At 37.5% G+C, this 16,553-nt stretch overlaps 1 protein-coding gene across 1 annotated transcript in view; it reads right to left on the bottom strand.

The window, feature by feature from the left end:
- The window catches only part of LOC139136751 (von Willebrand factor A domain-containing protein 5B1-like), a 51,829-nt gene that overhangs the window by 20,026 nt on the left and 15,250 nt on the right, over positions 1-16,553 (bottom strand). The window contains exons 3-4 of the mRNA XM_070704566.1: positions 14,232-15,687; positions 500-614 (exon numbers count right to left, since the gene is read on the bottom strand). Of these exons, the coding sequence (XP_070560667.1) occupies positions 500-614; positions 14,232-15,646 (1,530 nt within the window). The 5' untranslated portion in view covers positions 15,647-15,687. The remainder of the gene's footprint in view (positions 1-499; positions 615-14,231; positions 15,688-16,553) is intronic.

Here is a 16,553-nt window from a genome sequence, read left to right as displayed (position 1 = left end):
ACTTGAAGTTGAGAGCTCGCGAGCTAAGGTTACTACTGAATAACTAGAAATGTTTGGAGAGTTTACTGGCTGAAGTTACCAAGAAATAAAGGAAATTTACTTCTTATTTCCAATCTGGCTGTATCATCCGTTATATATGCCGGCTAATTGAAAGCTACGATGATGACAAATAGAGGCTGCGATATATAATCTGCCATTATTGTTATCAGACATAGTAAACTATGTCGACGTGAGAATCAAAATGTCAGACGGCTGAAGTCCATCTTATAAAATTTACCGACAAGATAGTCGGGAATGGCAAAGAGATTTGAAGCAATCTTGCACACAAAGCTTATTGACTACTATTATGCAGTTGTCGTAATATAGCTGGGCTGCAGCTTTACGTTGATAGATAACTCTAATCTCTGCTGCACGCTGCTGTTCGACCAGCCAGCTTGAAATGCTTCCTCCCAACTTGTTGACAGTCAGGTGATTGTACGTGCAATCCCATATATCTTACCTTTCGTTGCATTCTTTCTTCTAAGCCAATGAATTCAGCCGTTCCTCTGCCGACAGCAGCGATACCTTTGACCAATCGGACGGATGCTCTTGGACCAACACCAAATGAGAATACCCTGCAATAAAACCGTAAAATTGACTAACTACATATTCAGAGAACTTAAAGATATCTGTGGAAATCGATGTAAAAGATATCACTATACCTAATTATTTCATGTAATGCTCGATTTCCTAAATAGATGAATCCATTCATGCACAGTGTATTGATTGTCATGCGAATTAAGCAATGAGTCATCAATTTATCGACTTAAATCTCGCATCATGTAGATTAATCCATAAAAATACTATACATTGTGCATATTCGAACATATTTCATGGACAATTCCTCGGTATAAAGTTAAATTATACAGCCAAGAAATATTCGAGACATTTGACCCAATAACATTTCACGCGCAACAATTTCTATCGGGTTAAACGAATGTGAAAATGACTATCACCGATCACGAATGTACAGAGCGAGGGTTAACTCCAACGTTTAACATATAGGTCATGTGATATCGCCTCTGTTTAATTATATTTGTATTATAGTTAGGGCCAGTAGTAACCTTTGCTGGTTTTTGACTGTCCTGTTTTTCATGTCAACTTCGCAAGTTCTTGTTCTACTCCCGAAGCATGTCGACTCCAGCCACCATTTAGCATGTCAACACAGGCTCGGAGTGTATACTTGTAAAAATGCACTGCAATTGTTTACATTTGAATTCTAGTACAGGACTGATCCAGTTATCAGTCGCTAATATACGTCAGACTCTGAAGTATTCTCACCAAATTATCTGTTAAGTGATGAATGCAATGTCCAAGTTTTACGATTTGAAGCAGGATAAGATTACATCTCAGCCTCTCGATGTTGAAAGTGGGATAACAAAGTTTAACAAGTGGTCTTGCTGCAAAATCTTTGTGAGAAGATCATATCAAAATTAGAGATCACACATTACAGACACACATACAACGGGGTATATAAAGAAAGGGTTGATGGAGGGGCGATTGAACGAATAAGTACAACCTTGAAGATAGTACTTAGTGACGTAAACAACTTTGATGAGCTGATTTGTGCCTAAGCTGCCGTTGTTATGGTTCTCTTTGCTTTCATTAGGTGAGCATTTGGAGGGATCAAAACCCGTGTTGTTGCCTCTTCGAAGCTATTGATTTCTGCCCAGATAATAGTGCCGGCTAAACGGGTCGATTTGTTGAGATATAAAATGTAAACAGATCAATTGAAGCTGACAGAATCGTTACGCTCGGCTGCCAAGTGGATGACAAATCAGTGGAGTTTGCATTGTCCTGCTTTCCCCATGTCTGCACCTGCTCCTCCGGAGATAATGATCGATGAACAGCCTGGCTCACACACTGATTAGCAAGCCTTCAGAATCATTAAAAAACGCTGCGCTGAGTAGAGCAATGCCCTTATCAACAAGTATTAAACTAGGATGATTTTTTACAACGTTAACGACAGTGACGTAAAAGGCTAGCCATTTCCATGACCCCTGTGTAACCCCACTCCCCAGCATTGTCGCAAAGTTTCTAGGTTATATTTCAAGCAAACTGCAAATTGTCAACCATGATATTTTCATCCGTTATAAAAAATAGATCTGTATCTTGCTAGCTGTAGAGGCAGGTATAACTGAATATTGATAAGCTTTACAGCAGACGCATGAATCTCTAAGTATGTAGGGCAACGAAGCTGCAGAGGCCAAGAATGAGGCAAATTCTTCGGGAAAGAAAATGCATCAGTCGAATTAAATCAATTATTAAAATAATATCAGCAGATTGGGCATGCATTTCCATAACATAATTTACACTAGCACCAGAAAAAGCAGATACTATATATGCCGGGATAAATAATAGATTACATGAGCAGAAAATGTTGTCGAATTAGTTTAGGGAAAACCTTTATTGGCACCCATTTCGACAATAATAACTGCGCGAAATGGGGCGATGAGTAAGCGTAAAGGCGTAAAAACATGACCGACTCTTGGGACAAGTGGCACCGTAATAACCCGTATGCACATTTGACTCGCCTAAATCTGGCATCAAGGTCAAATCGAAATCAGTCATACATCACTGACATATTCTTGGCATCGCGGGAGCAGACTCAAAATGAACCTGGCGAGTTTTGTCTGCTCTGAGTTCAAACTCTCCACTGGGAGAGATTTGACTAACAATAGATCAAGTAGAGTTGTGGGCTGTGCTTATTCAAGGTGACCTTTGACACCAGGGGATATTTGCCGTTTCATTTGTAATTAGCGTTGACAATTTTAAGCTGATATGGCAAATACACATGATACGCAATATTAACCGAACCAAATGATAACCTTTTTGAAAAAGGATCAGCAAACGATAGATAATTTTTCTCTTGCGTGCATTGTACAAAATAGACGCTAACGCGTTTTATCACATACTGTATACGAATAAAATTACCCTACAAAAATGCGGGTCTATTATTTGTGGAATTATTATTTATCAAATTTATTGCATTATGTGCAATTGTATGTTCGAGAAATTGTACATCAATATCTTATTTGTTCGTTATATTTACCGAAGTAATATTGTTTACTCTTAATTCGATCGAAAATGGTTTTCTGTATCTGGAAGACAACACTACCGACTCGGAGAGTCGTTACGGTTCAGTGAACAAACGCATCTGTATATATTGAGTTAGAGCTCCTAAAAACAGAGCACACAGCTCGGCAAATGGCACGGAACATTTCTTTGAGCCATCGAACAAATGAGAAAATTTAACATACAATTTGGCATATCTTACCATTTTAACAATGAATGAAAAAGTCAGAGGTTCTGACGTCATAGAATAGCCTTCTTGCGATTTACAAGTCTCTAATACTGTCCCGCGCACGTCTCAAAAATGAACCGCAGATGGCATTTTAGATTCATGAAGATTATTTGCTGACGACGATGTCGTGATATTTAAGCAGAATTATCAACTGGACCGGATTTGGTTTCATTAGAGTGGTATTTTCGACGACGGAAAGAAACCCATGTTCTTACTCCGTAATGTCTAGCGAAAGCGGCGCCGTCATGACCGGGTCTAGCTCCTTGCTATTTTAGATGTATTAAAGAGAGTGTTTCGTTAAAAGCAATAGTGCAAAAGGGACATTTATTAACTGGTAATCTATTCTTTTTCCCGCAGATGATGTCTGATGACGTGACTACTCAGCTTATTAGAGAGGAAAACCGGAGTAAACACGACAACCCATGCCCTTTTAAATCAAAGCAGTCGCAGAAGAATAGAAGCGTCACAGATTATAATTTCATACCATCTTCATATAGCCGTGAAATGTTCTCATTAGAAGTCGGTTATCATTTTTATAGGGCTAGTAGCTCTAAATTTTGATGATTTTTGTAACTTTTTAAGGTAACAATAGTTTCTTTTCTTCCTGCCAATGTTGTATATACAGTATTCGGCTCAACTTGGCTTGTACCTGCGTAAACTGCATTGTTATTACTGCTGACAGTTGAATTCTGGTTCATGCTAGAATTAAAATGTACACAATGACAGTACAGTTTGCACGTATAGCCGATGTGTTGAAAAACTATAGTAATTGTTTCAACATGCTTTGGGGAGTGGAACAAAACAAAAATAGTGAAAAATTATCAGAAATTACAGCTGAAAGTACAAAGGCCTTTACGTCCTTAAGAGGCTAAAAGTTTATGTTTTTAGTATCAAGGAGCGCAATCTACATTCACTTCTGTTGGAAATTAACGCAACACTTGTCAAAACTTGAAAAACCTTTGAGACACTCACAAAACTCTACTGACCCTTTTAAAATTAAACCTATTTTGTCATACACTGGAGTATTGGGTTCAAGCTTGAATTTCTACGTAAAACTACTCCAAAAAGTGTCATAATGCGAATAAATGTGGGCTTTTATAAACAGTTGCAAGCCGTTTATGGTCAGTCACATCCACAACAATTCAACTGTTTCGAGAATTCACACGATAAAATTTTAATTCCATGATACTGATGCCGTCAGATTCGAAAATGTAGCATGTCGTTTAAAATTACAAGTCATTGAAAGTTCTTGTTGATATTCCCACTGAAAGTATAAATAATATCCAGGGTTGTTCACTGAATCTACAATTCATTGCCCTCGAACTGATCTAAGGAGGTTTTGTCTAATCCCCAGTGTCCGACCTCTGACTCAGAGATACAAAAGCTCTTTCGGTAACCCGCACAGAACTGTAGAACGTTTTGGAATTAGTATTAATTAAGTGCGAATGTTTTTCCAAATTTCAGAGAGGGTTTTAAATAATAATAAGGTTCGATCGCTTTCAATACACCTACAACGTCAGCATAGTCCTTGACTCTTCTTAGCATGATCTCTAATAAACCAAGGTATCATTAATAAAATGAAATGTTGTGCAAGGTCCATGTATTATTCATTGATCATTCAAATCACCTGTCATGGGCCATAAATAGCACTATGCTATAAAAATTGTTTGTCAAAAGCAAAACAGTGCATGACTTTCTGAATATGGCATTTGACAGTGGTTTTCAAGTTTTCGCTATCGACTCATTTCGTTTCCAACACACATATAATTTTTAATAAAACCCTAGCTTCCCTAGTATAGATGACTACTTGCCCAGGCCTGATTACGGAGTCTTCAGAACTGTTACAGGGTCAAACCCCTCCAAGTGATAGTATGTTAAAGTCAGAATAAAAAAGACACAAAACCAGCTCTGTCATCTTCACTTTCATACACGACGATAATGTTCCACCTTATCCACAACAGTAAAGTGAATCATTCTGGTGTCAACTCTCTGTAAATCGGTGATAAAGGATAAAATAGAATATTTACATTAAGGTAGAACGCACCTCGGGGAGAGACATTCGGACACTCAAACGTTTACAATTCTCTTCTGATATACCACATGTGGGGGTTCATTTTAAAGATCTTGGTGAAAGATAACTTTTCACCGGCTTAGTTTTTCGAAATTCGAAAATTTTTATTTTTCTCCATAGAGTTAACACAGGGATGGCGGCCATTTTGAATTTCTAATATCGGTAAATCTTGGGTAATTTGTTTCTCTAGTACAAAAATTTGCACGGTGACCCCCTGTTTTTATTCTTGATTTTGAAAGAGAATGATTGAAAGATCCCTTGAGGAAAGTTAGAGCAAAAGTTTAAGTCTTTCACTTTCGAGGTGCATACTACCTTAATATATCTTATTTCAGTTGTCAATCGCCAGGCAGAGCATATTGCAAGACCTCTCAGTGATTTACTGCTGGTGAATTCTATTTCTTTGTGCAATATTCTTTCCACAGAAGCATACGGTGTATACATTTCAGTGCTAATTCGCTATGTCTGACAGAGTTACACATATGGCAAACTTTTAAGGTAGCATATTTAAGTTGGTTGTAAACCATAAAATAAAGATTTATTCGCCGACCTTTTTTCTCTAGATTCACTTTTTTAGAAATGTTATTATCCATGCAACGAGGACAGTGTATTATACAAACAAAAATCACAAAAGACCCGATATCAATATTCCAAGGCTAATGGTTTTCTAGGAGAGGCTGCCTGGCGTTTATGACCGTACAGGGTGCCGTTCTACGAGTGTCAGATACTGGACAAACAGGAAGTACTCATTCATCCTGTCGCATCATCTGACACAGCTCTTTATGTTGAAATACCCCGAGGTTTACACGTCATTCACACACAGTTGACAAGCATGATTTATAAGCCTCTCTATGCTTGTTGTTTAACGGCCACTATTTGTGTCACACTTAGTATAATGAAACTTGAGAGCTATAGTTGTCTGATCTTAGCCTAGCGGCTAATCAATGCATCTCGTGTGATATTTTGCAAATTAAGTTGGTTATTAAGCTTCGATTGATATTTGACAATAACATTCGGTTTTCCAAAGCAGCGACATATCTGTTACTTTACGAGAATATCATCCATGGGGAAAATGCAAAGATCTGGTTGGTCGGGATGTGAAAATAACAGTGCCATATTTGCGATATAATACAGTAGTGACACTGTGAGTAAAATCTCTCTTTTTAACGTTTCACGTTGAACGTTCAATACTCTGTCAACATGGTAGCGATGGACAATCTCAACAATCGGTTTTGACTAGTTCACTCCGCATATGCTCATCGTTTGTGTATATCTGTCTTGTGATAACACCTTTGCTTAAGTGGTTTAATGCTTAAATAAATCGTAATATTGAAACTTAAAATACGCATCTATTTATTCATTTAGTCAGTCAGTTAGTCAGTTAGTGAGTCATCACTTGGAACTATTTATTTGGCCATGGGAGTCTTGACACATATACAACGCAAGATGTTTACGAATTTCATCTATGCATGCACGAAAGGCCGTCTTAAAATGTCCTATTCAAACATGAGGTTCAGTTTTGTTTGAATTCGCTTCTGTGGAGTGCTAAATCATTAAAACACGTAACCCACTATCGGCCATGCTGATCGTCTATAATATAGATTCATGCAGCTTTCGGTTAGGAGCATCAATAAAAAACGTGAGAGTTACTAGCTATTTTTGGAATTCATGTTTTTAAGGTCCAAGCTATTCGATAGCCAGGCGAAATATCCGATCTGCTTCGATGACGCAAATCGAAATTGTTATTAGTAAATGCACAAACTATGACATATTAGCAGCGCAGTGGGCGATACGCTTTCAAAAAAAAATTATATGTTCTTGACATTTAAAGATTTTTACTAATGATTTTAAATCGACCTCAAGCATGGTGGAAATGACACTCCTCCTGAGTTACATACTGTCGTTTGCCATTCTATTGAAATTTTACAATATCAACATAATGTTCTCGTTTTGGTTTACGAAAACAACACGATTATAATAAATGTCGATGACATAATTACTAAGACGTATGTGAAAAAAATTCCTTACACAGAACTTTGTAACTTGGCATTCCTCACGCAAATATATCCTTGTCATTATTACCAATTTTCCATTTTATGCACGAGTGTGTGTGTAAGTGTGTGTGTTTGTATATGTATGTATGTATGTATGTATGTATGTATGTATGTATGTATGTATGTATGTATGTATGTATGTATGTATGTATGTATGTATGTATGTATGTATGTATGTATGTATGTATGTATGTATGTATGTATGTATGTATGTATGTATGTATGTATGTATGTATATGTATGTATGTAATACATGTGTGAATTTGGCGGCAAAATACGTGCAAACAATATCGTCAGTTAATGTAACCAAACACAATAGATAGCAGAACGGATGTTCTAAATATATCTAGACTGTTTACTGTTATCATGAAATGCAGTAACCATAGGATAAAAAAAATCATAAAACACATTACATAGAAGTTCTGTCGTGGCTTGTCAATGGTTCTATGTTTTTCGTTATCTTCATGGACAGTCTCTCTACAGTCTGATATACATTTGGATTCAAAATAGTTTTTCAACTGTAAAAGTATGGCCCTTCGGCACATCTAAGAATGATACCGCAGATAAACACCATCCGATGGTTTCTTTCATCCCTCGCGGTTACTGTTGGTGACAAGGGACGAACCATGTTCTTCCCTAAACGATTGGAAGCAGAAAGCGAAAGCAGCCTTTCATAAGACACCTTATCACTGAAAAAGCTTCGCTAAATTCAGTTCACGATCGTCTTGGTTTGTAGCGTCGATGAAATGACGATGAAAGCTGTAGGGATAGTCTATGGAAGCGCAGGTAAACCGAGAAATCGATTAAGTTGAATCGAAGGATACGAGCCCCGAGTATTTTGTTCCTTGACAGTACGGCTCACTAAAGAAAATTGTAGGCTCTGAACGATAGCACTTTCCGTAAATGTCACCGCCAGTGTACCTGACGGATGTTGATTACTTCACTTTAGAGTAGCGGCCTCACAAAGCACCGACTTTTTAGCTGATACCCATCGTTCATGATTTGCACAAACTAGATGCGATCTGGTACAACGACGTACATACTCAGCATAAACGGTTGAACTTGTTAACTATAGCGGCAAACGATTTTGCGTTTATAGAAAAAAGGCGCCCAATCAATGTTTCATATTTATCTTTTGTATTGAGGTAACTTGTTTCCGTAATCGCCTACAGGTTTCATGAGTTTAATAGCCTACGATTGATAAAAATATCGTAAACAAGTTTACCTCTGCAGTCCATCTGAAAATCTATACAATAATTTTCTTGATGGCATGCGGGTCTCCATTTAACTACACAGCAATGGCGACTCTAATAAAATACAATACCCGTAAAAATAGATAAACTAAAATTGCACAAACTAAGGAAAAATATAATATACACCCTCTTTAAAATTTGTAAATGGTTTGGCATTACAGTATATTTGTGGCATTGTAAAGAGTCAGCGTTAATAACTATAATCTTTAAACAACTTTCAGTATGAATCTTATGGCCTGTCCATTTTACTTTTGTTGTCTGCGATCAAAAGTTGTGGAACCCGCATACATACAAATTAAAATGTATGATATAAATTCGACCATTTAAATCCAAATTGAAAGCATTTCTTTGTAAATTATTTTATCAATCGACTGACTAAATACAATTCAATTGATTTAAACATTTATAAATGTTATGAGCTCTTTAAGTTGTAGGCCTATTGTAATCGTATATTTCTTACTTGCCTACCTGTTGTAAAGAACTTTAGAATAGTTCAATGTAGGAAATCTCCATAAGAAATTATTATATACTTAATATTCAACATAAATGAATGACTTTCTGAACCTTTTTCATCCATGATAGGGATAATTTGCCTTAATGAAGTATGCGCCTCGAAAGTGATAGACTTAAACTTTTGCTAAAACTTTCCTCATGAATCTTTCAACCATTCTTTTTAAAAATCAAAAAATAAAAATCGGGGGTCACCGTGCAAAGTTTGCTACTAGAGAAACAAATAGCTCAGGGTTTACCGATATTTAAAATTCAAAATGGCCGCCATCCCTGTGTTAACTCTATGGAGAAAAAAAAATGTTTCGAATTTCGAAAAACTAAGCCAATGAAAAGTTTTCTTACACCAAGAGCTTTAAAATGAACCCCAACAAGTGGTATATCAGAAAAGAATTGTAGAAATTTGAGAGTCCAAATTTGTGTTCCCGAGGCGCGTTCTACCGTAATAGCTGGTAAAATCCAAATAGATAAGTTTACAGTTACAATAGAATCTTATCTTCTGCCGTGAATCTTGCACTCCATAGACCTAATTTGTCAATTGCTTTCAGGATCTTGCAAAATCTGATGATAGAGAGGAAGTTTTCTTATTGTCTATAGCTGTTACGGTGGCTATGATTATTATGTGATGTAAAATTGAAAGTAACAAAACAAAGAATGTCACCATAATATTATGTTTTCAGCAATGTGTGAGACACGTTAAAGTTTCGAACTCAAACCTGCTGAAAAAAACTGGTCGTTGATCAGATCAATGGAGTAAAGAATTATTACATAGTATACTTTGAAATAAAAAATACTACTTATTTCCTACATATGTTTACGTGACACGCAGTCTTTATTTATGTCTGATAGATGAAACAGTTTGCGGTCCTATAATCGGTTTCCTATGTTGTTACGTCGACTCATTCTCACATTTATAACAGTTGCAAGAAACATGGTCTCATTATCTAAACATCATTTACCTTCCCAAGGAATGGAGGCAAGCACTTGCATGTTCAGTAAAGCAGACCTTGAATGTCTTTTAAAACTCGACAAAGCTCTGATAGGAACACGACTCTCAACTTTATATGCGAAAAGTGTATCAGATAATTAAGACAACGATCTTAATCTAATTCAAGTTAGTCTTGACACTACAATATCTCGTTTTCCCTGACAGAATTGCTCTCGGAAATAAGCATTATCACATCTACGTTTCTGATTTGCAGCGATGGGAAAGTGCGTGGTGCAGCATGCTTTATTGCTCTGTGATGTACCTTACTTGAAAAACCATCTTGAGAAGTGTAACCAAAAGACGTACTGTACGTTTGATATTTATCGTCCATTTTTACAGGCTTAGATGCACAAAAAGAATTTAAACACAAATTTGACGCAGTTTCCTTTATAAAATACGACTTATATTCGAATCGCGAAATAAACACTTAATTTTTATTTATGTAAGTGTATCGAATTAGAGATTACACATTACCATGTCTATTTCAGTCGCTATCTTGAACTAAATTAATATGACGGGATCGCTGTATTGCTGTCTCTCTGTTCTTAGCATTATTAGAATGGATTTTTCAAGTATTTATTAAAAAATGAAAATCCCAATAATGTTGAGATAATATATCGTTGATTAGATTCACAGCTTCTGTCACTTATGACACAGTACTTTTTAATCGCTTCATGAGATAATTTGTAACTTAGATGGGTAATGACCTAAATATTAGTCATCATAATCATTTATCTTTTTCTCTAATTAATAATAAATAATAAATAATACTTTCTATCTTTGGTCACAGATGATTCAGTGATATTCTGGTCACAAGGACGAAGTTTCGAAAACTGTAATGAGGCCTTGGCATTACCAAAGCCATCTGCGCCTCGATTGAACTTCTACGTTGAGTTGTCGAATAAAGAGCTAGACAACATGTCTGTACTTTAAACTCACCATTCAACACTTGAAACCCTTAGACAGCCAGCTGGAGCCATACGATGCCACCAAACAAAGCGCCGGGTGAACTGGTGGGTTCTTGATTACGCGTCTGTTGTAACGTCTTGGAAAGACTATTTCTAAAATATGTTACTCATCTTTACACAGAAAGTCAAGGAGCTGCCAAAGATGTAAATTCCTTGATATTTCAAAAGCCTTGGGATGTGCACCTGTACCACTACTTAATAACGAAAATCGTGTGTTTGATTTAATAACTTGACAGAAAGAATGCAAAGTGTCTTGAGAACATCGGTCTGGCCACTAGTCAGTTGTCGAAGCAGTCTCGAAGATCCATACTGGCATTTTCTTTCGTTTCTTTCTAACAACGCCCTGTTGAGAATTTTCCCGAAATGTGGTTTGGCATTTTAATTCCAGTTTGCAAACAAATGCAAAAAAAGAACCCATTCGGTTTATTTTTGCCAACGCTCGTTACTTTGCAACTGGAGAGGAAATACACATATAAATAAATAAATAAATAAATAAATAAATAAATAAATAAATAAATAAATAAATAAATAAATAAATAAATAAGAATAAATAAATGAATAAATAAATAAATACTATCATTCTGATAATTGTTTCCTGCTGGGTAAAATTTTTTATTTCTATTCCAACTATTGATTAAAGATGTTGAACGGATACTATCTGCGATGTATCGCCGATGCGCTCAATTTGTATCTGAAATTCATGGTTTACGATTAAAAATCAGTATTTTTCAGTCGAAAAAAATCATCGATTGTTTTTTCTTTAAAATGATTCCAAACTGCTAACAACTCGACATTTAGTCGAACAAGGGTAACAACTGCGCCAGGTGTAGAGAACTGTGAATTGATCAGCAACTGTGATATGTCTTGGCATGTATGAGATCACTCCAAGCCAACCATCATTGGCCCTTCTCTTACACTCTATCGATTCCATTGGCAACTGGCTTACCCAAGATGATTACTACAAAACACTACATCATCAAGAGAATAAGCTGATCAAGAATCGGCATCCGAGCTGCTTATTTACTCTATCAAGAAAAACCTAGGTCGGTTCTCCAAGCAGCGCAAGCCAGCGCTTATCTTTGTTTGCCTTCTTTACGAACAGAAGCAATATAATGATTTATTGAATCACCCAGGAAGGCTGAATTGTGTCTCCAAAACGAAGCAATTTTGCAGTCCTGATGAACCAATCAAAGATAACAAAGCAAAAAAATCCCTCGATTTGCACCAGGATTGCTTCGAAATTCGATAGGGAATTTTCAACTGCAAAGCACCAATATCGCAACATTAGGGTGTTTATATTCTCAATATTACCACACTTCCTGTCATTTTGAAAAAAAAGCAACTGACTCCTCAATAAATGTTTCATATTGACGTTTGATGGCATAGACTAGCCCGGTGATCCTTTTCTTGAGCTTATCTACATCATGGTTCGATAGAAATGGCTGAGTCAGTCGCTTGTTCAAAAGTCCTCTTTGTATGATCAGTTTTATTGCTATCGCTCTGTAAACTTTCATTTGTATTTTATCTCGTCCTGGTATACTCGGAAATGGCTTTCGCGATCACTGGACTGCAACGTCGTCGCATCACTATCAACGCCTTCACTCCATTTACGCATTAGAACACAACAGATTTTGCAGACATTTATTCCCTCAATGTATTCAATTAAGACATTAATAAGTCGAAAGTCCTGGGGCAAGTCCAGCTCGATACATTAAATATTTAAAAAATGACAATGGTCGGTGTACATTGTAGTAAAAAAATAAATCAGGCTTGCGATAAAGGGACCTTAAAGGAACCGCGTTTGATTTTCTATGAAAGGAAGATAGAAATAATATAACTTTAACATTTTATTTCTTGTGTTTTCGAAAGTTTGGAAAATTAATCAAACTTTTATAGCAGTTTTTATTGTCAAAGGAAGAAACATGCTTTAAGAAAGCATTTGTTTTCCTGGCGGTTGACTGTAACTTACAAACGATGAAGATTGCATCCACGTTCACTATACAAAAATGGCTGCGGCGTAACCTGAAATCTCGGATGAAGTAGAAAGAATCACTATCGGCCTGAAGTTAGCAATTTTGATAGTCGTAGTCACTAAAAAGGTTGGCCCTTAGTTGTCGTAGTCGACAAGACTTGGTAAAGCTGTAAATGTCAATTTACATTGATTGGTGTTGAGTACGAGAGTTTTGCCATCTGAGACTAATAAAAGTAATGCACGTTACATAATGGAAAGCAATGAGACGTTGTTTCTATGGCAACTGAGCAACCACATCCGCTCATCAGGGTATTTCAAAGATTATCGACAATTCCTACTCTAACGCTCAGATATAATGCCAGACACTGCAGCATGCGTTTTTAACTTGAATGCGCCAGACTGAGTTCATATATTTGCTTGAATTACGCCTCATATCAAACGTTCGTTTAGCCAAAGGGGTTTCGCAATACATGGAAGTTGTGATGAAGTTTCTGTAGTTTTTTTAAATTCATGAATTCTTTTTGCTTGGGCTCGTTTCCTTTTATTCACTTATACACGCTATCACAAATGTTGTGTCGGTATATTGATGGCGCAAATACAGCGATCCGATTTGTCGAGACATAAAATCAACCGTGCTATATTCGCCATATAGCCCGGTTGGAACACGCGTGAGCTTTCAGCTTGAGAAAAATTCCTTGTTTGAAGTCGTTTCACGCCAGAATTTGATTATAATGTCATGATATAATAGCAATAAACTACCTCAGCAACGGGCAAACCACTCGGTTTTGACTAGTTCACTCCATATATGCACGAGTGATAGCGAGTGCATATATGGGGTGAACTGGTCAAAATCTCGTAGTATACTCGTCATTGACGTGGTTTACTGCTTAAACGAAAAATACGTTGCTGAAAAACGCTTTTAAAACAGAATAATGCCTTAGGAAATAATCTCTTATAAGTTACCGACAAAACCGATGAACGTCCGTGAATTTGCCACGCATTTCGACTTCAAATTTCTTGAACGGAACTGATAATTAAGATATGAAAGCGTAGATCATAAGACAAAGACACAGCTAACCTTGTATTGTGTGAATTGTACTTGACAAGCTCCACCACTTGATGAACGTTGTTGACGGTTCCATCGGTGAGAACGAACACGTGTCGAGGAAAACCTCGGCATGTCGGCTTCTTGAAGATCCACTCCAAGGGTGAATACAGGTTAGTGCCGCCCATATCAGCCTTCATCTTGGTCACATATTGGCAGCCTTCGTCAACCGTCACTTGTGTGTAAGGCCGACTAGACTCGAAGAGGGGCTTGAAGCCCGAACCGAATCCGATTATGTTAAACTGACAACTTACAGGTAAACTTTTCAGAAAGAGCATTAACGTCTCTCTTGCGTTGGCGATATTAGCACCACTCATGCTTCCACTGCGATCCACCACAAAGATAAATTCACCGGGAACTTCAAATTTCTTGTTCAGCGTATCTCCCAAACCTTTGAAGTCTGGGGAATAGTTGAGCATGATGACAGGGTTGTGCATGACATCCTTGTGAACTCTTGAACGGAGGAGAGGGATTTTGACGTTGTCCTCGAGCAAGCAAGCCCTGTTTTCGAATTCAGAGAATTCCTCCGTCGATTTCAAATGTTCCTCATACGCCGATGGCGACATATCCCCGTGCTCTATCACAACTGATGGTTCATGGGGTTTTGCTAGATAGATGAGCACCTGCAAATCGCTTTTGTAATGGTGGGGCTCAGCCAGACTGACGAATACCTCCGAGGCGTCGTTGGCACACGGATCGGCATCCACTCTTATGGCATGTGAACAGCTCGAAACACCTGCAAGCAGCCCCGGTGCTTTAACCTCCAAATGAAAAGTAAATTCGTACTCGGTGGAGTTGATCGAGATGTCATTGGCTACGTCTAACAGGCTACCAGGTGTGTTTTTATGAGGATGGTCATCTTGTGTGAAGTAAGATATGCTTGATAAACTAGTCTGGGTTGGTCCAACGACCGGGTTGTACCTCGGTGTAAATGTTGACGGCAAACTGAACAACAAAGCCCCATCTTTTGTGATTTCAAGTTCAGATACAATACTCACCAACAACCGCACCGTGCCGTAAGGCGGGATCGTCCCAACAGTCGCTGAAAACACAGAAGCCTCATCGAACTCGTTCACGACAAACTTACCCTGGTTCAAACAGACCTGGTTGCCGGGTAAACTCGTGCTCTCAAAGGATGAGTGAGTGTACACGCTCTTAGGCTTTATATGTACTGCATAAGCCCTACCATATACCTCGGCTTCAAAGCTGACAACCGTGTTCAAATCATTTAAAGGTAAGACGTAAATCCCATCTACAAGGTGATCCTCAGTACTCAGATATGTTAGTGTAGCTGTGATGCCGGATGAGTAGCCGTTCACACAGCCCGTGACTCTACAGTTTTGTAGAGGTAGATTGTTCCTGGTAAGGCGATCGATCAATCCAGGCATGTTGCTGAAGGTCAATACCAACCATCACCAGCAATGGAGTCCTGAGGAGAAAAAAATGAATCAAACAATTACGCACAGTTCCATCCAAGCACAGATCATAGACGTAAAAGTTAAAGCTTATCTTAAGGTAGCATACGCCTTGAAAGTAAAAGACATAACTTTTGCTCAAACTTTGCAAATGGCACTGCCAATCATTCTCTCACCAAATAAAGAATAAAAATCAGGGGCCACCGTGCAAATTACCTGACTTTTACCTGTACAGTATTTGAAATTCAAAATGGCCGCCATCCTTGTTTAACTCTGAGGGAAAAATGAAATTTTCGATTTTCGAAAAACTAAGACGGTGAACATTGTTCTTACTACAAGGGCTTTAAAATGAGCTCCCACAAACGGTAGACCAGAAGAAAAATGAAAACAATGACAGTCTAAATACCTGTCACCGAGCGAGGCGCATTCCACTTTAACGCTCTAACGATAATAAGAGGTTTCATGGTCATATAATATGTTTTAAGTCTAGTAAACACATCCTTACTATCTGCAAGATCACGACTAGAACCATTTATAACGACTAATACGATTTAACAACTTAATGTTAGTAATGAGTATCGGTAAAGGGTTTGCTAATCTTAGAGTCAAGAAAATAAAGTCTTCAGACGACAATGAAAGTGATAAGACGAAGCTCATTTCCTTATCACTACACTGCTTAGCCATTCATCTTTTACTTGCCATAGTCATGAAGGATTTTCAGACCAATGCAGACGGCGTTGTGTTTATGTGCTGCATGCTATAAATACGGACAGCAGCATACATTTGCGAGATTATTTTTTCATTTTAATATTTGATTCCGATGTAATATTAATAAGTATCATTATAATTTCAAAAAGTAATGGATCAGATCCGAATATGA

Source organism: Ptychodera flava, chromosome 7 (genome assembly GCF_041260155.1).
Source record: "Ptychodera flava strain L36383 chromosome 7, AS_Pfla_20210202, whole genome shotgun sequence".
In the NCBI taxonomy this organism is placed as follows: domain Eukaryota; kingdom Metazoa; phylum Hemichordata; class Enteropneusta; family Ptychoderidae; genus Ptychodera; species Ptychodera flava.
The sequence above is the reverse complement of the archived record's forward strand: the minus strand, read 5'-3'. Positions and strand labels throughout refer to the sequence as shown.